This window comes from Apis cerana, linkage group LG14 (assembly GCF_029169275.1).
Source record: "Apis cerana isolate GH-2021 linkage group LG14, AcerK_1.0, whole genome shotgun sequence".
In the NCBI taxonomy this organism is placed as follows: domain Eukaryota; kingdom Metazoa; phylum Arthropoda; class Insecta; order Hymenoptera; family Apidae; genus Apis; species Apis cerana.
In genome coordinates this window covers 10290736-10315739 of record NC_083865.1, presented here as the reverse complement: position 1 = coordinate 10315739, position 25004 = coordinate 10290736, and the positions used below count along the sequence as shown (strand labels likewise).

General features: G+C 22.6%; 5 protein-coding genes across 11 annotated transcripts; 2 read left to right on the top strand and 3 right to left on the bottom strand.

The window, feature by feature from the left end:
* The first annotated feature begins 1299 nt into the window (after positions 1–1299).
* Positions 1300–7684, top strand: LOC108000958 (protein MMS22-like). Of its 4 annotated transcripts, none has more exons than XM_028668260.2 (20): positions 1300–2191; positions 2278–2412; positions 2485–2635; positions 2716–2901; positions 2996–3109; positions 3180–3359; positions 3471–3718; positions 3787–3884; positions 3952–4127; positions 4193–4351; positions 4423–4660; positions 4800–5028; positions 5122–5218; positions 5338–5532; positions 5613–5786; positions 5845–6198; positions 6277–6479; positions 6556–6744; positions 6814–6868; positions 7527–7684. In XM_028668260.2, exons 1-19 carry the CDS (start codon positions 1977–1979, stop codon positions 6854–6856), a joined length of 3384 nt encoding a protein of 1127 aa, XP_028524061.1. In that variant the 5' UTR covers positions 1300–1976; the 3' UTR covers positions 6857–6868; positions 7527–7684. The 4 variants fall into 4 exon arrangements, with proteins under 4 accessions (XP_028524061.1, XP_028524060.1, XP_028524062.1 ...); XM_028668259.2 differs by having other exon boundaries at positions 2485–2659; XM_028668261.2 differs by lacking the exon at positions 5845–6198 and having other exon boundaries at positions 2485–2659.
* On the bottom strand, positions 6870–9013 carry LOC108001017 (high mobility group protein 20A). 2 transcript variants are annotated; one of them, XM_017061799.3, is made up of 7 exons: positions 8761–9013; positions 8506–8651; positions 8223–8406; positions 7867–8146; positions 7704–7785; positions 7425–7640; positions 6870–7361 (listed from the first exon to the last, which is right to left on the bottom strand). In XM_017061799.3, the coding sequence occupies exons 2-7, from the start codon at positions 8594–8596 to the stop codon at positions 7225–7227; spliced, it is 990 nt and encodes a 329-aa protein (XP_016917288.1). In that variant the 5' UTR covers positions 8597–8651; positions 8761–9013; the 3' UTR covers positions 6870–7224. The 2 variants fall into 2 exon arrangements, with proteins under 2 accessions (XP_016917288.1, XP_028524063.1); XM_028668262.2 differs by having other exon boundaries at positions 8506–8675; positions 8761–9004.
* A 77-nt stretch (positions 9014–9090) lies between these two features.
* Positions 9091–19978, top strand: LOC108001013 (serine/threonine-protein kinase atr). Of its 3 annotated transcripts, XM_017061796.3 has the most exons (39): positions 9091–9306; positions 9383–9588; positions 9663–9833; positions 9898–10055; positions 10131–10280; positions 10367–10565; positions 10658–10794; positions 10893–11452; positions 11545–11709; positions 11778–12260; positions 12333–12510; positions 12591–12836; positions 12921–13037; positions 13146–13268; positions 13334–13581; positions 13651–13872; positions 13962–14133; positions 14214–14340; positions 14424–14548; positions 14628–14788; positions 14854–15014; positions 15091–15281; positions 15347–15431; positions 15509–15654; positions 15786–15902; positions 16018–16382; positions 16440–16700; positions 16774–16999; positions 17071–17255; positions 17316–17521; positions 17594–17766; positions 17864–18007; positions 18069–18226; positions 18318–18549; positions 18607–18745; positions 18930–19044; positions 19124–19277; positions 19450–19686; positions 19757–19978. In XM_017061796.3, exons 1-39 carry the CDS (start codon positions 9260–9262, stop codon positions 19937–19939), a joined length of 7473 nt encoding a protein of 2490 aa, XP_016917285.2. In that variant the 5' UTR covers positions 9091–9259; the 3' UTR covers positions 19940–19978. The 3 variants fall into 3 exon arrangements, with proteins under 3 accessions (XP_016917285.2, XP_061940790.1, XP_061940792.1); XM_062084806.1 differs by lacking the exon at positions 13146–13268; XM_062084808.1 differs by lacking the exons at positions 18318–18549; positions 18607–18745; positions 18930–19044; ... (1 more) ...; positions 19450–19686; positions 19757–19978 and having other exon boundaries at positions 18088–18226.
* On the bottom strand, positions 19502–22279 carry LOC108001016 (odorant receptor 49b-like). Its single transcript, XM_062084816.1, has 10 exons — positions 21752–22279; positions 21503–21655; positions 21214–21394; positions 20968–21120; positions 20798–20898; positions 20634–20733; positions 20425–20529; positions 20199–20354; positions 20022–20093; positions 19502–19637 (listed from the first exon to the last, which is right to left on the bottom strand). Exons 1-9 carry the CDS (start codon positions 21946–21948, stop codon positions 20034–20036), a joined length of 1206 nt encoding a protein of 401 aa, XP_061940800.1. The 5' UTR covers positions 21949–22279; the 3' UTR covers positions 19502–19637; positions 20022–20033.
* Positions 22280–22423: 144 nt separating this feature from the next.
* Positions 22424–24985, bottom strand: LOC108001014 (actin-like protein 6B). Its single transcript, XM_017061797.3, has 6 exons — positions 24749–24985; positions 24189–24534; positions 23764–24093; positions 23432–23683; positions 23095–23292; positions 22424–23022 (listed from the first exon to the last, which is right to left on the bottom strand). The coding sequence occupies exons 2-6, from the start codon at positions 24513–24515 to the stop codon at positions 22807–22809; spliced, it is 1323 nt and encodes a 440-aa protein (XP_016917286.1). The 5' UTR covers positions 24516–24534; positions 24749–24985; the 3' UTR covers positions 22424–22806.
* Between the last annotated feature and the right edge of the window lie 19 nt (positions 24986–25004).

Here is a 25004-nt window from a genome sequence, read left to right as displayed (position 1 = left end):
AATACGATATTTGGATGATCAAATAATGCAAATAAAAGTTTGTGCAAAAATGAAACCTAAATTTTCTTTTCCTACTACTATCAATTTTGGAAATGTACCACTTGGTCGAATGTAAGTTTATTCTTCAATTATTTATTTGACCTAAATAGTAAATTTAATTATTTATTGTTGAAGGGTTTATTATAAAATACCAATATATTCTCATGCAGAAAAAGAAATTTCTTTCTCGATTATATTATCTAACGAAGAATCATGTGTCGACATTTATCCTCGATGCGGTTCATTTAATTTTTTTAATTCTTTTAATTTAAATTATTATTATTTTATAAAATATTATATTTTATTTTTATTTTTTAGGTCGTATAAAACCAAAACAAAAACCAGTAACAATTATGGTTATTTATAAACCACTTCGATATATAAGTATGAATTTTCAAATTCGAATATTTATATCAGATTTATGCAAAACTCCATATGTTATAAATTTTTATGCATATACTCGACCAGGTCTTTTACGGTAAGATTACTTGCATAGACATAATTTTATTAGAAAAAATAAAATAGTAAAATAAACATACAGATAAATAATTAAAATAAATATTAAATGATTAGAGAAACATTGGAAAACGTCAAATTGAAAATGAAAAGTAAAACAAATAAAAAAAAAATTGATACAAACATTTACAAAGAAATAAAACCAATTCCCATAAAAAAGGATAAACCGAAATATTATTTAAACAATTCTTCTATAAAATATATGAGTTTTGAAAATATTTTGTTAAAACAATGTGCTTATTTTCCTTCGAATACTTTACATGCTGTTAATTGCATTTTAAATTTAAAAATTCGAAAATCATACAACAAATATGAATTAAAGGGTTAGAGATTATATACATATATTTTTATATAAAAGAAATATATAAAAAATAAATTATTTATTTATTAGGAGCATTAGGTACTATTTTATTTCAAACTATGGATCAAAAAATGAAAAAGTTAAAAAAATTTTTAATAAAAGTAGAAGATTATTATCAAAAAAATGAGCAAACAAAATTTCATCACAAACCAAAAGTAAATTATGGAAAATTCGATCCAAATCAAATTACTGAAATTAAAACACAGCGAGAACAAATATGGAATAAATACAAAAATTTAATAATGAACTCAGAAAAATGTTTATTTGAAAAACAAAAAGTTGAAAAACTAAGACAAAGAATTTTAAGAGCTTCCCAAAAAGTATTTATCTTAATTAAAAATTATTTTTTTTTTTATTGAAAGAATTCTTTATAAACCATTTTTTTTTTTTTTTTTTAGTATCCAACCTCAATATCAGCACCGTCTAAGAAAGAAGATTCCTTTTTCCATAAATGCAAAATTTTACCCTTTCTTCAGGTAGCTCGCAAAATTATATTAAAAAATCGATTATTAAAAGTACTCACAAATTTGCAAAAAATAACACCCGAATTAATTAGACAATTTGAAGAACCAACCATAGAAAATCAATTACTTATGATACAAATTTAATAATATTGAAAAAAACAGAAGTTTGAACAGAAGTTTAAAAATGTTATGCGATTTAAAAGATTACGAGATTAAAAAAGCTTAGTATTATTGTTTTGATTTATAATTTTTTTAATTACATTATTTAATTTACTATAAAAAAATTATTAAATTTTAAAGAAATTACATTACTATAAATATTTATTTTGAAGTCACGTGCGTCGTCATAAGTTTTATAGATGGCACTTTTATGAATACCGCCAAAACTTAGGAAAGTGTCTACTTGTAGTTGATTCATTTATTAATCTGAAAAAACTTCATAATTATACAAAATAATGTAATTATTTGTAATATAATTTAATATTATTTACAAAAAAAATTACTTTTTAGATTTAAATATAAAAAAATGTGTTTAAGTTTAAGTTGATATTTGATATTTGAAATGGATTTATATTTTCTTTAATAATATTGTACACATGGATCTTTGTTTTACTTTCAATTGCAATGGAAAGGTGAATTTTAACGATTGGGAATTAGATAAAAATGGTTTATTTTTACAAGGAGAAATAGAAAATGTTCTATATCCACAAGAAAAATATTTTTTATTAGACAAGAATATACAACTTTTTGATTGTAATATGCCAGCTGCAACTGCTTTCTTGGATTTCAAACATTTTAATAAGTGTATGAAGTAAGAAATTTTTTCTATGAATATAAATTATTTTAGTTTATTTTAAAAATATATTTATTAATATTATCTTATTTATATTTTAACAGTATGCAATTAAAAATACTCAGCAGGCATGAGATTTATGATCAAGTTTTAAGTTCAAAAACACATGATATTGATTTTTATTATATTAGATGTAATATATCAAAATTTATTTTGTATGTTCGAATATATTTAAATAGGTAAGATAATTTATTTTTTCAAAATATTTCATCCTAGTTATTGATTATAAATTAAAAATATATATTTATTAGTATTAAAGGAAACTATCTGTCATTAGAAACTATAAACATGGATATAAAAACTATAAACGTGGATATTGAAGAAGAATTGAATTCATTATTTATTATAATAAAACAATTCCTTGAAAGGATATACAATATTCCTGATGCTACATTTCATTATGTACCTTCTAAATTAGGCAATCAGGTTTGTAAATAAATAATAATATTTAACATATTAATTTTATACTTTATATATTACAGTGTACACAACCAGAATATCATATGTATCATATGCATATTGAATTAAGATGGTTTTTTATTTCATTAATATATACAAAGAACATATATTGTGAATATTCACTTGAAAACCACTTGGATGAGTTTGAAAACATTCAAGCAATGATAATTAATGATTTAATTTATATTTCATTAAAAATATTTGAAACGGTAAAAATATATTAGTTTATTTAAAAAAATTATTATTAAATATTTAACTATTTTATATTTATATTTATATTTATCTTTTTGCAATATGTTTTAGATTCCTTTAACTCATGTACAACAAAAGACTCCATATAATTGTACTTGTATTCGTGAATTATGGCTTATGCTTCAAATATTTATTGATAGTTTATCTGATAGAATGAAATCAAAGGTATTAAAAATTTTTTATGAATGTATTTTATAATTTTCATAATGTATATATTTTTGTGTTTATTTTTTAGACTTTTTGGAAGTATATCAATGAATGTATCAATGGATTGTTGAATAGGAATGCATCTAATAATACTGGACAATTTCTTTGTAAAAATATTGAATTATTTTGTTTATGGATTATTTATCATCTTTCGCTTTTATATGGATACAATAATGATGGAATATATTTAGGATCTAAGTGTTCACGAGTAACTATATTTTAATTTTTTGCTTTAATATTTTAATATTTGCTTTTTTATTTATTAATATTGTTAACAAATATATTTATTATTTTGTTATATATTTATTTATTTATTTAGATCAGGCCTAATTATGAACAATTAGAGAAGATTTTGAAAACATATATTTCTAAAGGTGGAAAAGATGGTGAACGAGATGAAATTGATGAGGAATTATGTATAATGATACCTTTATTAAATATTATTGTTACTAACTGGTGGCAACCACGAGTTTCAATTATTTCTCTTCTGTGGGATTGCTTTCATAAAAGATTAGATGAACCATTTCTCTTACAAGTATCTGGTCCTTGGACATTATCAATTGAAAAGTATTTATAAATAATTTGTGGTTTTATATATATTTTTTATCATAGTTTTTAAATAAATTCATTGGTAGGAAAACCTCTATGGATCTTCTTAAACAAGTAAAAGAGAGACTTAATAATATAGAGTATATTAAAGAATCAAGTTATGGAATGTTTTTACGTTTACTTGGTAAGTTTTTAATTTCTATGATTTATTTCTAAATTAGTAATTCTATTTATATATACTTATGTTAAAGGATCTTTTTTACGCATAAATTATAGTAATAATGATACAAAATATTGGAACCAAATTAAAGGTCGTATTTATTCTAAATTTTCAAAGGGTAAAGTTCAAGAATTTTCAATAACTGGTTTATATAATTTCATTTCATTATTTTTAACATTAGCTGTTACTACTGATACTATAAATGTTGTAAGTAAATCATTGTTTTTAAAGATTTTTTTTATAAAAATAAATTTAATAACTATTTTTTACAGTGTTCAGTTATGTTAGATCTTTTGCCATTGACAAAAGAATATAATAATGAAAATAGTAAAAAACATAATTTAATTTGGAAAGGAAAATTAGCTGTTCTTATTTTATATAACGATTTTAGATTAAATTTAACAAATATAGCACCTTTGTATATAGATACGGTATAATATAAATTTGATTTCTATTAATTAATTTATGTTATTTTTTTTATTCTAATGAACTTATATTATAGATAAATACTATATGTTGTCGTAAAGATGATATATCCCGTTCAATGATGAATAATTTTATTGATGTATTCAATACAATTTTATCATCTAGTAATATTCAATTAGGACAACATTTATTATTTAGTGGATGGATAGATCGTTACTTATTAGAATGTTCAAATAAAATGGTTGGAACATTAATGAAAGTGCTAATTAATATCTTTGAACAATGCATTTATCTTTCTAAGATTTCTAATACAGGTTTGTTTTTTCTTATTATATAAAAATTGCAATTATTTTATATTTAATTTATATCTATCTTTATTAATTTATCTTAATTTATTTTAATTAATTTATATCTATCTTTTTAATTTGTGTATATATATATATATATATATAGGTGATATAGGACAATTGCTAGATGCTTTGTGGTGTTATGTTGCTTGTAGAGTAAGACAACTTGTTTTTGATCCTGTTGTTAATAATGAACATTATCAATATATTTCAAAATTAGCAGTTTTATTTACTATGGAAGCATTAAGAAATCCAGCAACAGCAAAAAAACATAAACATTCAGCTATGTCTTTATTTCAGCATTTTGCATCTTCGGTAATTGTTAAAGACATAAGGTAATAAAAATGTATATTCAGATTATATAAGATTGAAGATTTATATATTGAATAATATTATAATCAAACTATTATATAAAAATTTCATTTCAGAATTACAAGACATTATTTGGTATTAATACTTGAACAGGAACAAATAATTCATGATTTAAAAAAAGAAATAAAAAATTTTGATACAATACTTATACAAGTTAGTAAATAAAATTTATAAAATGTATTTTTTAATTTTATAATTATAATTTTTTTAATTGTTTTTAATTGTAATTCATAATAAAAAATTTTATATTCATAATTATATTCAAATTTTAGGCATGGATAAAATGTTCTATCATTGATCATGATACAAATAAAGATGAAATAAAAATTTTACAAAATTATATATTGAAATTAAGTGATATACAAGATATATTTGAAACATATAATGATCTTCAAGAATTTCAAAATAATGATGGATCTATTTTAACATTTATAATGCACTCTATGAAAAAACGAAACACTTTAAAAGTATATATTTATTTATTATTATTTATCAAAGAAAATGCATTAAAATCAATCATAAAATGATCATTATTAATGTTTTTTAGATTGAACAAGAACGAATTCAATATGATATGAAATGGAGATTATATTTTAGTCATTTAGAAAAATGGATTCTTTTACCCATTACTGAAGAAACTAAAGATTCGGAATTAGCTTTGTGGATATATAGATGTATTGGAACATTAATTCTTTGTACGTCTATCATGTTATATTCTAAAGTGAGTATACATAAATATATATTATTAATATATTATATTAATTTAAATCATTCTTCAGAATCAACCAAATAATATATTTAAAATATTAGTGAATAAAACTATTTTATCAGTAGAACATCCTTTTTTAAAAAATTTGGGGAAAAAAACATTTTCTATGATAATTTTGGGTATGGAAACCCTTAATGTTAGAAGTGATATATCACTTCAAATAATAATACGAGATTTATTTGATCAGTATATGCCACTCTTAATAATTCCAACTATTAATACAAATACTTTTAAAGTATCTGATTCGTTATTAAAATGTTTTAAAGATGCAAAAATAGATTTTATATGCCTGATACTTGAAATTTTGATGACGAATTTTTTTACCATTTCAAATGACAATATGATGCATAAACATTCTTATTTGGTATATATTAATATTATTATTATTTTATATGTAATTATAATAATATTCATTACAATTAAGCATATATCTTTAATGCAGGTAATGATAATTTTACAAAATTTACTCAAAGGTGAAAAAAATTATGCATGTTATATTGTAGAACACATTATTTTAATTTGCACATCATATATTATTAAATGCTACATTAAAGTTCATGATCATCATCCACACAAACAACAGACTATTGACTTTATAAGTAGTATTATAAACAATATATATTATAAAGAAGATAATACTTTACGGTAAAAATTAGTATTCATTATGATATTTATTTAAATAATAATTTATAGAAATTAAAAATTGAATTAATAATTATAGAGATAAGTTTCATAATATAATATCCAATATTATTGAAAAATCATTCATATTAAATCAACATAATACTTTTGAACTTTTACATTCAATTTTAATGATATCGACTGAAGTAGTACAAGTTTTATCATCAAAACTCGAACATACTTTAATCAATTTGGAGATTAATCGACGTCCAAATGCAGCATCTTTCAGGTAAAAAAAATATATCTATAAAGGATAACTATGAATAATTAATAAATGCAACTTTTGCTTTTTTTTCAGATATTCTTGGAATCAACTTCAAAATCTAATAAAAAAGCAATAAAACGAATCATTAGTAAGTTTAAAAAATTTATTAATAAATATTTGATAATACCATAATAATATTTTGTTATTATGCTACAAATATGATTATATTGTCTAATCTAATAATTAATATTTATATATGTAATTTCATGCAATTATATCTTATAAATTACATTTATTTAAAAAGTAAATCATGATTTTATAATCATGAATTGGGAAGAAAATTATTATTTGTAATTATTAAACTAGGGAGCATACAATATTAAAAAAAATATATTTTACAAAATATGTAAAAAAGAACACAATTACTCTTTTTTATTTTCGATGTGAGTGTCTTGAACGATGATGTTTCATTGATGTAGTAGCTGTACTACCGGGAGGTGATCGTCATCCAATTAATTCAAGACGAGATACAGCATTACGTACAGCATTTCGTAAAGATTGTTCAACATTGCCACTTAATAATGATTCAAGTCTTTCAACATAATTATCTATATTTTGTAATGTTGCACCTTCATTCGTTCCTACAAATAACATTAATTATAAATATATAAAATACAAATATGAAATTAAGATACAAATTCTACCTGGCAGAGATATTGTAGCAAAGCAACCAGCTAATTGTGAACGAAGGGAATCCAAATGACGCTGTAAAGCTTGATTAGTTGTACGTTGTTGATTTGTTTCAGATTCCAAACGATTTACAGCTGCATATAAACTGTCTACATGTCTTTGAAGCACTGCATTTTGAGCTTCATAATCTGAAGTAGCTTTTCTTAATTGTCTTAATTCGGCTTCACATGCTGTATATATAAAAATTATGTAAAAGAAATTTTATATATAATGATACGAAAAAAATTATTTACCCTTATTATGATCCAAAAATTCCTCTGTAAAAATAGGTATATCAAAACCTGTAAAGTCGTTATCTTTATCTTGTTGAATATCCTGGTAAAATATTAAATATTAATAATTATATAATAAATAAATTGAAACAATTAATAATTAATTAAAACATAAATATTATACATTTTGCTCAGAATTTATATCGGTTCCATTTCTTTCTTTTTTGCTTTCTTGTTGCTTTTCTGAAGATTGTTTTTCACTAAACAACCTGTATGCTTCCGTTTGTTTATAATCACTAAATTCACGATTATAACGTTCTTTATCTTGTTCAGCTGCATCTAAATATTGTTGCTTTTGATCAGCAGGTAAAGTACTCCATTCTGAAGCAAGAAGTTTTGTGATTTCAGCAAATGATAAAGTAGGATTTTCACTTCTTACTTTTTCTCTTCGATCATTTAAAAATCTGTTTTTTAAAAATTTGTTGTCAAATATATTTTTAATTTTAATTATATATTTTTTTTAATTATAGAAAAATATACCTGAAGTAACCAGTTAAAGGTTGTTTTGGAGCAGTAGCATCTCTAGGAGTTTTCTTTCTTTTTTTAGCTCTATTAGTTGTATTTGTATTATTACTTCCAATTATAGGAGTTACATTATTTTTTTTAATTCCATTATCACATATTGAATCAGGTATTTTATCTTCTCCACTTCCAGGTGATTTATCTGATAAATAAATTATTATAATTAAGTAATAATATAAAAAAATATTTCTTAAAAAATTGCAGAAATTAAAAATATTAATAATTTAAAAAATTAACATACTTGTATGTTCTTCACTTTCTCCATTGTAAGTGGCTTGTTCTGATGCACCATTACTTTCAAGTACATCATTAATTGATGCACTTTCACTCATTTTTAATTATAAATTTTTATATTTAGTTTTAATGTATTATTTATTTTAAATAAATCTAAAATTTAAAATATATTAACCTCTGGAAGATTATATAAAATGCAACATTATTTTATAATATTCAAATATTATATTCAATGTAAAATATGTAAAATATTATTACTTACCTAAAATTAATTATTTTCTAATAATCTAATATAAGATATGTTAATATTAGTTTATTAGGTTAAATAATGAAAGCATTAATAAATCTGTAACAAAGTATAAAGAAACCGTTGTAACTAATTCGAATCGGTATTATTTTATTATATATATTTTGCAAAAAATTAATTTTTGACAAAAACAAAATATTGATGAAACTATATAATCATAAAAATTGGTTAGCATAAACACTAAAGCCAAATTTTCATGAGAAGAATTCAAATGAAGTTAATTCAAATGTTGATGATTTTACCGCTGAATCAAAACATTAGATTTTTAGATTTGAGAACATGCTTTTAGTGAATCACATTCAATTTGATTGAATGTGATGTGATGAGATCCAATTTACATTATTTTTAAACGAAATCTTCTGTTCGTTGTAATAAATGTTTAATAATAATTTCATTTTATTATAATGTAATATTTAATTTTATATATTTCATATTTCATATATAAGACAATAATATGGAAGTACACGATAATTCAATTAATTCAATTCAAAGTAATACCAGGTAAATTAGTTTGTTTAATTTCTTATAATAAATAAAATTTTATATATAAATAATAATAAAGAAACAATTTTTTTAGTAATATAACAGTGGCAGATTCTGTATGGAAATTCATTAATAGTCCTGTAATTGCAATATTTTCTGATTTAAAAAATGCAACTGCCAAACAAACTCTTTGTTCTCTTTTGGAATCTATAATTAAACGATCAGCTACTTTAACTACAGTTTTAGTTCCACCTTTCAGCAATGGGATGCAAAATGAAACATTAAAATGTCAATATACTGGTAAAAAAATTATACAAAATAATTAATAATGATCTAATAAAATTCCATAAAAATATAATTTATTTTAATTATAGCATTTACTACTTGGTTGTTCGGCATTATGTTTTATTTAGTAGGAAATCCTTTAAGTAATGAAATTCTCAACAACAGTATAGAGATACAAGCATGTATGCTTAGAATATTATCTAGACACCATATTACAATGTTTGAAACAATTAGCAATGAATATATGGATATTCTTGAAGGTATATGTTCAAAATAATATTATATATATATTTAATATTAATATAATAACATTAATTATTTCAGAAATATCAGAATTTTATAGAATGAATTCAGAAGAAGATAGAATTATATTAAGCAAATTTCATACAGAAAGAAATATCATAGAAAATTTGGATCTACAAGCATTTCCTGTAACAATAAAATATTATGATTTACCATTAGTACAAACATCTATTTTTAAAGTAATACATCTGTATTTAATTTCTATTAGTATTTTATATCGTTATAAAAATTTTTATATGTATTCATTTTTTTAGATTATAACAAAAACAGGAGTTTTTGTTTGGAACCATAAAATATTATCTGAAAGAATATTAAAAATAATGATTATATCTGTTCCAAATGTAAAATTTATAGCATTAGATCTTTCTATAAAATTAATGGAATTTTCATTATTTAGCAAACAAGTAAATATATTATATTATTAATGAAAGTTAACAAATATATATATCCTATTATATATATATATATAAATTAGATTTTTTTTTTTTAGGAATATGAAAATTTAATTCTCTACATTATTGAGATTATTAAAATGCTCCCTATTTGGATAAACTTGTATGATATATCAGAGAATCAGTTAAATCAATTTTTATGGACGTGTATTCAATTTATTCAATTTTTGCCATTATCTTCAAATGATATTGAATTATGTTTTCAAATCATTGATTTTACAATTAGTGAAATAAAATGTAAGTTAATTATATGTTAATATTTTTAACTCTAATATTTTTTTTATTTTTATATTTTTATAACAAATTATAAATTGAAAATTTATCTTTAGGTTATAGCAATTTTAATGCTATAGAACAAATAAAAAAAGTTGCATATAACAAAATTCTGCAAAATTTTATTATGAAACCAAGAATTTATTCTTTTTCTAAAACAAAAAGATTTATTTCATATTTTGAATATTATCCGGTTTGTAACAATTAAATTTATATTATGATATATTTAATATATAAATTTTTATATATATATATATATTGAATATAAAATTATTATTTCATTACCATTAGGATTTCATTATCATTTTTATTCACTATATTCTTATTGATATGAAACATGTAATTAATGCAAATATTTGTACATGTGACTCATGGAATTTATTAAAAAAAGAATTAATAACTGCAACACAGAAAGAAAAATTTAAAATCACTATGCATATTTTAAAAGCATCTCGTATTTTACAATCATGGTTAAAAGAACTACAATTGAAAATGATTTTATATACAGATGAGTTAGATTATATTTTAAAGTTATTGTTGCAGAATCTAAATTCTGGACAATATGAACAAAAAAATATAATTTTTGAATGTTTAATTCATATGATAGCACATGATGAATCAAATAAAGATTTAATTCAAAAAATATTAACATTACCATTTATGCAACATATTGAAATTTCTATGGATATAATAAATAATCATGCAAAAGAAGTTTTTAAATCTGTTGATACTGCTGCAATGTTAATCTGTCTTGAAGTTCTTTGTGAATATGGAAGAGGAGTGGAACAATTAAAAATATTACATACATGTATAATGGATTATCAAACTGATATAGCAGCAGCAGCAGTATTGTAAGTAATTTTTATTTGAAAAACTGAAAGTAATAAAATATGAATAAGTATAAAATAATAAAAATATATTAAATTCTGTAAAAAATTTACAGGAATAGTGTACTACTTTTAAAGAATAAAGAAATACAATTAGAAAATATTTCAAAGTATATTCTTCAACCTGCATTACATTCAGAAAAACAGAAACTTCATGAAATGCTTGTAATTGCTTTGAGCAAAATAAGTTGTTATATATCAGGATGTGGAAATTTCATAAGGTAATTTTTTATCACATAATTTATTTTGCTTACTAATGAAGTGATTTATAAAATGTTTTTATTAACAGGGAATCTGATAATATAACATGGACATTAGAATGTACATATTGTAATGAAATGTCTGAAAACAGTATAAATTCTAATGCTTATGTCTCGGAAGAATATGATCATCTACTTCGGCCATATTTTAAATTATTACTTTCGAATTTTGTTTCAGTACGTTTGCAAATCTCTAAAAATATTCTTTCTTTTTCAAATCACATTAAATCTTTTAACAATAATGAAATAGCAAGAATATGGTTTTCATATGTAGAAGATGAAAATTTTGAAATTCGTTCCAATATTGCTAGAGTAATAAAAAGATTATTATTGAATAAAATAAATATATCGAAATTTATGATGTCTATTGAAAATGAAAATACATTGATTTGTTTAGACGAATTTGTTGAATCATTTATTAATATTATAGCACATGCAGTTATAAAAGCTTTAACAAATTCAAATCATGCATTGCATGATACTTTACTTGTTACTGCCAAAAATTGTGCATGGTATGACATATATTTAAAAAATATCTATTTTAATTATAAAATATATTCTAATTTTGTTATTTTTAATTTTAGTATTCCATTACATATAATTGAAAGATATATTTTAAATATATTTTTGATTACCATAGTGCATTCAACATCATCTTCAGCAGCAATAGCATTTGCAACTACTGCTTATCATGATATTGCTAAATTCTTAAATGTTTCTCCAAAAGTTTTATATATTCGATATAAAAAAAATTTTCTTAAGGTACATAAATTTTATTGAAATTAGGTAGAAATTAGGTGTCATAACATTTTATTTTTTGAAAACAATTTTTTTCATTTTAGCTTATAATGCAATGTGCAGTTTATAATTTTATACATTATTCTTACAACATAGCTACATCTATACATCGTGTTGCAAAATGTATTGGATATGAAGGATCACGTCAATTATTACGCAAAGATGGGCATTATGCAGTATGCTATTTGCTTTCTTTTATTATTGATGTACCAAATGCAAGAATTCTCTTACATGATATAGCTGAATTAATTAGTATGGATGAAAAACAAATGTTAAAAGAATATTTTTCTGTACGTATATTAACAAAAAAAATATATTTTTTTCTAATTTTTTATTATAGAGTATAATTTTAATTTAAATATTTGTTTGTTTAGTATATTTGCAGTTATGCATTTTTAAATATGCCTCTTACTACTGCTATGGAGTGTTTAAGATTAGTTTCAAAAATTACACAAACAAATTTATCTCTTCTAATAAAGCAATCATTTATGGTAATAATGATTAATAATGGTTATAAATATTTTTACTATATTATTAATTTTACTAATAAATATTTTTATATATTTAATTTTATTAATTTCAATAAATATATTTAATAGGGTATATTTGAAAAACTAATGTTAAATTTTCATGAATCTCCTGAAAAGATAATTGGATTATTAAAAATTATATCTGATTATGATAGTAATTTAGAAAAAAATTACATTATACATAAGGGGATTGTAAGTTTATATATTTATACGTTTCTTTTTAGAAGAAAAATTATAAATATATACAATATTTGCAGGAATCTTATTTGAATTTACGTTTACATGGTATATTAGTTAACTTTGATATAAAGCTTGGATCGAAATCAGATGAACATACTCAGCAATCTGCACTTGCTTCATTAGCTGCACTAATGCATTATATGGGTTCACAATATTTGACACCATTGAGATATAAAATCTTAGCGACATTAAGAACTTCATTAGGATTTAAAAGACCAGGATTTGGACCCCTTTTATGTGATGCATGGAATGCATTCATTCATAAGTATGTAATAATAATCATTATGTTTTCATAATAAATAATAAATAATATATATTTTGTTTTTTATTTTAGTATAGCTATTAAAGAACTTGGTCCATTATTACCAACTATATATGTTTCATTGATATCATTATTAAATATGTATAGAGAAAAAATAATTGCAATGCTAAAGTTTCTGATTATTAAATGTAATGAAGAATGTCCAGATTACATTGCAGAATTATTTTTCATAGATGATATTGATGTTCCAGTTGAAATATCAAATATAATTAAAGCACATATTTTACAAACTAGGTATTTTGTAAAAAAATTTAAAATATATTTTTATTTTCTTAATTATTAAATGTATGTCTAATATATCTAATATATTTTATAAATTTTAGACCTAAAGGTTTTGAAGCAAACTTAAAATTATGGATTGAACGAATCACGCATGAAACAGATGAAGTAATAATCAGAGCATTAATGTATTTACAAAAATTTCTAGCTGAAAATCGTAGTCAATTGAATGAAATGATTTTAAGTGAAACGAATATTCATCCACTAATAGTTGAAGTATTACTTAAATAATAATTTATTATTTATAAAGTAAAAAATATATTTATGAATTATAATAATTATAAATAACTTTTTAGTTATTATATACATTATTAATTGGATGTCAACATAAAGATGAAAGTATCCGTCTACTTTATGGTGAATGTTTAGGAGAATTAGGTGCTATTGAACCAAGTCTTCTTCCTCGTAGAATTATTTCTAGAGGTATATTTATTATTTATTATTTATTTATTATTTATTATTTATTAATTTACTTGTCTTTTATTTTAATCCATTTTAAATTTTAGTTGATAGTAAATTTATCGCTGATATGAATGAAGAATTTGCATGTGCTATACTTTTCGAACATGTTCGAGCGTTTCAAATGCTGAAAAGTAGTCAGAGTATGGATTGTTTTTCACTTGCTATTCAAGTAAGTAGCATATCATCTTATAATTTTTATTATTATTATAAATAAATATTTTTAAAAGTATAAATGATTTTAAAAACAGGAAATTTTAAAAACATATGATATTTCACCTCAAGGTAAAAACAATGAATTATGGAATAATTTACCTGTATCTATGAAACAGATTATTACTCCTTTTTTAACTTCACATTATAAAATTGCAACTATTAGCGATAATGAAACGTTTCCTCATCCTATTTATGGGTAAATGTCTAATTAAAAAAAATTTTTAACTATTCATTATATTCACTAACTGATTTTTCAAACAGTTCTGAAGCTGGTTCTTCTGTAGAAAATTGGGCTTATAATTGGCTTTGCAATATGTTTAATAATATCCATGATGAAATTCTTAATAATGTATTACGTGCGTGCAAATTAGCATTGAAGCGAGATATAAAAATATTAACATTTTGTTTACCTCATGTTGTTTGTAAGTATTTTTATTAATATTATATTCAATAATAAAAAATATATAATTTAAATGAACATATTTTTTTATTTACCAGCATACATAATAACAAATGGTACCGAACAAGAACATGCAAAAATACGAGAAGAAATATTGACAATTATAGATGTTAGAAAAAAGCCTACACTTGATTCCGAATTATCACGTCATAGACCTCTTAGACATGGACACAGTATAAAGTTAGATATTCGAATTTCTGAAGAAACAAGACGTACACGTTGTGCACAGGTATAGAAATAAAAAGTGATATTATTTTTATTCATTTTAATAATTTTTTTGTAATTTTTGGATAGATTATATTTTCAGTATTAGATCATTTGCAAAGATGGCTTTGGGAACAACGATTAGTTCATGATTATAAATATAAAGCTTTAAAAAGTAAGTTTTTTAGATTTAATTTATTATTAATAAAATATAATTATTAATGAATGTACATTGTTTTTAAATCAATTTAGATTTTTGTGAAACATTAAATGCATTAGTAGTAGCAGAAGGCTGTTATCAATTTCAAGAATATCATAGAGCATTAATGTATTTAGAGCAACATATGATTTCTTCTAATAAAGGATTATCAGAAGCATTGGAGGGCGGATTACTTGCTGTAAATTCTAAATCTAAATAATAAATAATGAATAAATAATAAATAATTTAAATAATTTAAATAATAAATAAAATTTTAAATAATAAAATTAAAAGTAGTTCATTAGAATTCTTATTTTTCTTTTTTTTTAGAAAATATATGCGCAATTAGATGAACCAGATGGTATATCTGGTATATTAGCTACTCAAGATCATACTCCTACTGTTCAACAATTAGTCTTAGCTCATGAAGTTAATGGACAGCTTCAAGTAAGATGAAGTATTTATTTATTTATGAATTTATTATATATATATGTATTATATTATATATATATAATGTATATATTATATTGTATATATTCAAAATGGGTGTAAAATATATTAGGATGCTGCAACGTGTTACGAGAGATTAGCACAAAAGAAGACTTTAAAGCATACATATTTGCAAGGAATGATCCAATGTTATCTTGGACTTGATCAACCTTTTACAGCAAAACATATTACTGAAGGAGTTTTGAGTAATCGACCAGAATTAGAATCATTAATGATTGAACAAGAACCTTTTTGGAGATTAGCTCATTTTATTAGATTTGATGACACTTCTCAAAAGAATATAAAGCATATATTACTTGAAGATCTTAAAAAAGGTATTAAACCTGATTTAACATCTTTGAAAAGGAATCTAGTGTCACTATTAGAAGATGCTTCACGTCCAGGGGCTTATCAACAAAGCTATTCTTACATCATGAAGTAAGATTTAAAATCACATTTGACATTAGAAGATATTTATAATATTTTTTTATATAGGCTACATATTCTAAATGAATTCGATAAGGCAATTACTACTATGTTAAATAATATAGAACAATTACCAATGATATTTGAAGAATGGGAAAAACGTGGTCAACTTATTCGTGCTTCTCGAGGAGTAGAATTTGTATTAAGTATGCGCAGAGCTACACTAGACTTAGCACTTCAATTGCAAAGAGAAATTGAAAACAAAGAAAATTCAGTACTTAAACAAGAAATTGGAAAGATTTGGCTTAAAAGTGCAAAAATTGCAAGAAAGTTTGTATTAATATTTATAAGTATTCATTATCTCATTTTGTCTCTTAATTTTTAATTTACGGTTTTCATTTAGGAATAGACAACATCAACAAGCGTATATGTATATTTTATCAGCGAGCGATTCTTGTCCTCCCCAGCAACTTTATATAGAACAAGCTCAATTATATTGGCAAAAAGGTTGTCAGGAAGATGCTTTTATAACTCTAAAGCGATGTTTTTCTAGTTATTTTCAGCCAGCTATGTATTACAAAAACTTATCATCAGGAGAATGTTTAGAAGAAAGAAAGCAATGTGCAAAAGTATAGTTTAATCGAATAATATAATCGATATATAATATTGTCAAATGATAATAATAATTTATTTTTTATAGGCAAAACTTTTATATGCAAAATATAATGATGAAACAGTTAATGTAGATACTGATGCTAATATCATAAATTACAAAGAAGCTATTGAAGTGTGGAGAGAATGGGAAAAAAGTTTACTATTTTGTGCACGATATTATGAATCTGTTATAGATAGAATGACAGATGAAGAAAAAGATTCAAGAGGACGGTAAGCACGAAATAAATAATATTTTAAATAGAAAAAATAATTAATTATAAATATGTTTAGAGATTTACAAGTGCATACTATGAATTATTATGGAAAATCACTTCAATATGGTTGCAAATATATTCATCAGTCTATGCCAAGAATGTTAACTATATGGTTGGATTTTGCTTCTCGTGCAACACGATCTAATAATCTTATGAATCAATCAAATCAAGAACAAGTCAAATTACGAAAAGATGCATTATTGAAGATGTCAAAAATTATGGGTAAGTATATATAATACATTTAATAGCTGAAATAAAATTTTAAAATTAAATAATTCGTTTTTTGTAATCTAGAAGTGTATCAAGAAAGATTACCGATATTCATGTGGTTAACTGCATTTAGTCAACTTGTTTCGAGAATATGCCATCCTTCTATTGAAGTACAGAAAACTATTTGTACAATATTAGTAAAATTAATTCATGCTTATCCTCAACATAGTTTATGGATGATGGCATCTGTTATTAATGTAAATTTTTTAAAAAATTATTAATAATTTTTAAATAATATAAAAGTTATGATAGATAAAAATTTTAATAAATTTGATAATTTTGATAATTTTTTAGTCTTCTTATCCAGCACGTCAGAAACGTTGTCAAGAAATTCTTAGTCATGTCAAACTGAAAACACCAGAAATGACAAAACTTATTTCAGATTTTCATAAATTATGGGAGAGATTAATTGAGTTATCAAATAAAGCAATTCCAGATGTAAGTAAAATAATACTTTATATAAATTTTTATATTATGATATTTTATAATATTTTAATAGGGGATTATGAATACTACAGTAAGTCTCTTGTCCCGGAATCTTCCTCGTTTACTTTCAAATAAAGAATTTAGTTCAATAATGATACCAACAACTAAATTTAGACAATTGCATTTGCCATCTAAAGGCATGTCACTAGAAAACCATAATGCATTTTCTTCGTATGTATATCATTATTATCTATTGTGTATTATTTTTTTATTTTATCTTGTTTATTATCTTAAAAAATTTACAATGTTTTATAATTTTCAGAAACTGGATTCATATAGCAGGAATAGAAGATAATGTAGTTGTTATGCCATCTCTTCAAAGACCACGACGTATTACATTAAAAGGATCAGATGGTAAAGAATATCTATTTATGTGTAAACCAAAAGATGATTTACGAAGAGATTTTAGATTAATGGAATTTAACGATATTGTAAATAAATATCTTCAAAATGATCCAGAATCACGGCAAAGAAGATTATATATTCGGACATATGTAAGCCAAAAATGATCTTATTATATATAATTTTTATTAATATTATTTAAATTATAGAGTGTTGTTCCTCTCAATGAAGAATGTGGTTTAGTAGAATGGGTACCAAATTTAGTTGGATTTAGACCCATTATAATAAGTTTATATAAAGAAAGAGGTATTGCAATTTCAAATAGAGAACTTAGAAGTATATTATGTTGTAAGTAGAAATATAATATTATTATATTCCATTTATTGAAACGAAATTTCGTCAATAAAATAAATAATAAAAAAAATTATCCTTATTTTACATAATAACTTCATGTAAATGAAGTTATATTAATATATTGCAAAATTAAATTATAAATAATTATAAAAATTCTTACTTGTATATTATATTTCAGCATTGAAAGATCCATTGGAAAAAAAAAGAAAAGTATTTTTAGAACAACTTCTTCCGCGGCATGCATCGGTACTTGGAGATTGGTTTCGTCTTACATTTCCTGATCCATATGGATGGTATATTTTATTTATTTCTGTAAATAAAATAAAAATTTATTATTTAAACGCATAAAAATATAATTATATATAAAAATAGGTACGAAGCACGTACAGCCTACATTAGAACTACAGCAGTAATGTCTATGGTGGGATACATTCTTGGCCTTGGAGATCGTCATGGAGAAAATATATTATTTGATTCTAAATGTGGAGATTGTGTACACGTAGATTTTAATTGTTTATTTAATAGGGTATATATATATTAAATTTATTCATAAATTAAATTCAAAGCATGCTTCACTTTTATTTATTGTTAATACAATATTAAACAATAATTACACAAAATAAATAAATGAGATATATATATATATATATATTATACAGTAAGTATTTTAATAATTAAAATTATATTTCTATTATTAGGGAGAATTATTTGAGTGGCCAGAACGTGTACCATTTCGATTAACGCATAACATGGTAGATGCTATGGGACCATTAAAAATTGAAGGACCATTTAGGCGTGCTTGTGAAATAACTATGAGGGTTCTTCGACAACAAAGTAGTACGTTATTAAGTGTATTGACGCCATTCGTGTATGATCCTCTAGTAAGCTGGAATAAAAATCATATGGGTGAAGGTAGTGAAAAGACAAATGAAAAAGTAAGTTATAATAGATATTAATAATATAATTATTAATATGGAATATAAAATATAATATTGAATATTTTAGGCTGTAGAACATATAAAAAATATAGAACAACGATTGAAAGGATTAATTCGATATCATGGAAAAAAATTAGAAAACATTGCTTTAAATCTTAGTGTTGAAGGACAAACTAATCATTTGATTCTAGAAGCAACAAATGTAGATAATCTTTGTCAAATGTACTTTGGATGGGGGGCATATATGTAAAAAATATTACCAATATAATATATAATAATATAATATTTATATATCAGATAATAATCTATTACTAATGAAAAATTATACAAACCAATTTTAATTTCTAAGCTTCTGTATTGAAGCTTTGAAGCATCATAAAATATGAAAATGCAGTACTAAGTATCTGCAAATATATGTAAATTATCAGATAATTATTGCAATTTAAAATGCTAATATGCTAATAAAAATTTTATATATATTTTTTTTTAAACATATAATAAAATCTTACCGCGGTAAAATTTTCTAAATGCATTATATATAATTTTCCTGCAGTAATAAAACTAGGTCTTTGAGAACGTAATATAATCATGCATATTTCATCTTTAATAAAAGTTGGCAATTGATACCATTGTATAGAATATGCAGCTATGCTTATATTGAAACTCTGTCTTAATAAGAATTAATTTAAAATTTAAATAATTATATCTGTTTTTGTACATATATGTTAATATTACCTGTCGTATTAAAATGTCTCCAGGAAAACAGAAAAGTAATAGTTGAAAAAGCGATACGATTAAGTGAGAAAGAGATTCAAGAAATTTAGATCGTTCTGTTAATGCCTATAATAAAAATATATATATATATATATAAATATATATTTGATAATATAGAATAAAATGTTTATATTTTAATATAATTTTTTAAATTTTATAAATATACTTACTATAGAAATCTGAAATCCGACGAAACAAATTATTAGACTACTGGTTATTGCTTGTAAAAAAAGTATTAGATGAAAGTTCTTTTCCATATTATCACAAAACCTGAATTACACTAAAGTAAATAAGAAATAATAAAATTTTTTTGAAACGCAATAAATTTATTTACCAGAGAACTAGTTGATGATGTTTAATTATATATATTATTTGAGTTTTTATTTCGTATAAATTCTTATTTATATGTTTTGAATTAGTCTTCAAATTAGTTAACTGGAAAAACAAGATTATTTTAAATATAAATAAATATTGTTATTATAGTGATAAAAAAAATATACATACATCATATATATACGTGTCGAGATTCTTTAAATTTTCTTTAAGCACTGTAAAATGTCCACAAGTATGAAGTAAAGCAGTTGCAATTAGGCTATCAATTGCAAGCATCATCAGACAACAAATACTTGTTGCCAATATTTGAGATATATATGCAATCTATATATGCATTATGTATAAATTAAAAACTATAATAAAATAAAATATAATTATAATGAATATTTATAATAAAAAAGTGAAATAAAATGGTACCTCATAAAAGGGAAATTTATAAAAAATTATAGGATATGATGCAGCAAATGGAAAGTTTTTTATAGTAAAATTATTTAAATTTTCATTTTTAGTTAATATTTCAATAATAGGTAAACTAAAGAAAAATAATAAAGCATTACACATTGAAATGAAATAACCTTTGGTAATGTTCTTAGCATATCTGAAATATATATACATATATATATATATATTGTTATTTGAAAATCCAATTATAAAAAAATAATATAATTTCTAATATTAAAAATTATAAATATTAAAAATTATTTACATTGCATATTCTTGTAAATATTCAAAAACATTAGTTTCAATTATTTTCCAATAATCTGTCAACATAAATTCAATAAAAAATTCCAAATTTTTTCTATTAAATATCCAAACTATTGATTTCAATGCAGCAAGTAAAATTGTCAGTAAAGTTGAGCTAAAAAATGAAAAAAATTTTAATATTTTAATAATTTAATAATAATATTTTTATATACAATTAAATTAGTTATTTCATTTTTAAAAATATTCCAACCCCGTTTCCATAACAATATTTAAATCATTCCAATTTATATAAATCATTATTATTTGTGGTATAACAATAAACATAATGCAACTAATGCATATAACATATCTTATAATACTTATTGGATAAAATCCAACAAATTTTAGTACTAATTGATTTATGAAAATATAATTTCTAATGTTCATTGTATTTGTTTGATTAGACATTTAATTCATTGTAACATATACATTTTAAATAAACAATGTAATTTATGAACTGAAAAATTGTTTGTACACAACTTAGATTTTATCTATAGGATTCATTCCATACATTGTTCCGTCGTTATGGAACAACTACTTTCAAAAGAAATATTATAAATTTAACATGTTTAATTATTATCCTAAATTATTAAGAATGTAATGATATATTTTCTTTATAGAGTTCTATGTTCTGATCCCATGCTAAAGCATATATAGGTGCATGCAATTCATCATTTAATGAATTCCTTTTGAAGCTATATCCTTGGATCATATATTATTCCTATACAATTTTACGAAGAATATTAAGTGTGATTAAAAGGAAAAAGAACTTTAGAAAGCTATCTATTTTATTTCATGAGAAAAAAGTATCTTGATTAAAGTTAGAATTAAAGTTCATTTTAAATAGAAACATAGTCAAGGAACATCAATAACAATAGAGATATCAAAGACACAGCCTTTTACTGTAAGTTTTTATAAAAATCTTAGTACAATTCTTTATACACATAAGATGTTTTGTAAAATTTTATTGCATTTATGTGGTGCATTAATAATAAATAGAACTTTTATGTTTGACTGTATATCTTACATGTCATTATTTAGTATCACGTATAAGTAAATTATATTCATTGTCTTGAATCAATATTTTTTAGAACACTTAAATGAATATTATAAAAAAAGTCAAATTTTTCATAATTGTATATCAGACTTAATTTTTTTCAAATGTAATTTTATAATTATTTACTTAATAAATTTATCCAAAAGATATTTGTACAAATATTGATAACATTATTAGAAAAAAATAAATCGAAATAACTTGTCATTTATTTAAGGACATTTTCGTTCTACTTGACTTTTGCCACTTTCTTCATATTCTTGACTTGATATCCACATTTGTTGAAAAGTTCCAATTGAAGCCAAAATAGATCCACCGATCCATGCTCCGAATCGTCGTTCAGCACATCCATTTACACTAATTAATTTCAATCTCATACTAGATGGAATTCTCATAGAAAGATCTCGATTTAAACGTTCCGGAAAACCCTAAAAATGATAATATATTAATAGATATAAAAAGTTGCTTATACAAAATAAAATTTATTTAACAATATATACCTGGATGAATGAATTACCACCAGTCACAACAACACTACCATAAAGTGCTGGTCTTACATCAACATCACACATGCCTACACTAGTTGTAACAATATGACCTACTCCTAACATAGTATTACCAACCATACCACCTCGCATTTGTACCATACTGGGATCAAAAAGTGCTTCAGGTATGCGAAATCTTTCACTTCCAAAATCCTTAAAATATTTTTTTTTATTAAATATTTAACTTTTATAAATTTTAATAATAGATTATATTACTTAATAATAATAATAATAATAATAATAGAATATATTACTTAAATTACTTATATTACTTATATTACTTATTATATACCTGATGATATCCAGTAGGAAATTCATATTGAACTGCAGGAATTGTAGAAACAATTTTTTCATCATATGGAGTTTCTGAGACTTGCAATACTGTAGCTTGAAAATCCTGAATAAGTTTCTTTACCATATAATTATGCCAAGATTTGGTAACTTCAGGTAATCCTTTTTTTTTTATCCATCTTGGCTTTTCATGATCTTTGACAACTTCTTTACTGCCCACCATGTAAGAAGGGGACAAATCAATGTCATTATCCTGTCATTATTTTGAAAATATAATTATCCATTTTTTATGTATTATCATAAAACAATATTAAATTGAAAGTATATTTATACTTGTAAAAATTGTCTGCACTGCATACTTATATAATCTCCTCCAAGTGGAGACTTAACTATTGCCTGTGTTAATACAAAACCATCTTGTACTGGTACAGCAGAAGTATGTGTTGCTCCACTATCAACAACAATACCTGTTGCTCTACCATTTGCAAAAGCAGCAAGAACTGCATTTTTAACAAGGAAATAAGCTGGTACATTATACTTCTCAAACATTAATTCAGTTAATTTCTCTCTTTTACTACGTACATTCCATGGTGATTCAGAAAATAATACTGGATGATATTCTGCATCTGATTGAATTACTTTAGAATAAGTATAATCTAAAACCTATAATATAAAATATAATATAAAAAGATATAATTATATCATTCTAAAGATAAATGAGAATGATATATTATAATTTATTAACATATTTTTTTTACCTTTTCAAAATGATCCCAATCTTCAATCATTCCATCTTTCATATAACTTACAACTTCCATGTTCTTTCTTGGAACATGAAGTATAGTAGTATCAATATAATATTTGGTCCCAGATTGTGTAATGTTGTTATCTGGCTTTTTATCATCAATATCCATTGGTTCTGTTTTTGTTACTGTGCAATTGCCATCTTCTCCTATACCTACAACAGCTGGAATTTCAGCTTTTGGAGTATCTTCTTGAGCATAACCAACTCTTAAAGAATGATGTCCCAAATCAAATACTAATGCTCCAATTTCATCTCCCCCATAAAGCATGCCACCTGACATTTTGCTGATTTTAAAATATCTATAACAATAAAATTATTTTAATTACAAAACTTAATAACAAAATTCTTATTTAATATTTAAATTTATATCATTAAGAAAGTCTATATTAAAATAAAATTTTTTATTTTAAAATAATATAAATAATAAATATACCATATAAAAACTAAAGTTATAAAGGATAGTAGCAAATTTATTGATTATAAACAAATTTTTATTTTGACCTTATAACTCACCGTAATTTTCTTACAAAAATAACTTAATGAAGTGGCAAAAATATATATACTTGACGACTACATCAACATTTATTTATGTATTTCTACAACAGAATACAACAGAAACATAACCTCAATTCAGAAAGACGCTTAATACCGCCATAAATATAATAATCTCTAGATAAGCATGCTTTTTCATCAAATTCTGTAATTTTCTCATATCCATATTCCGATAAAATTATAAAAATTGTTGATTTATTATAAATAATTTTAAAAT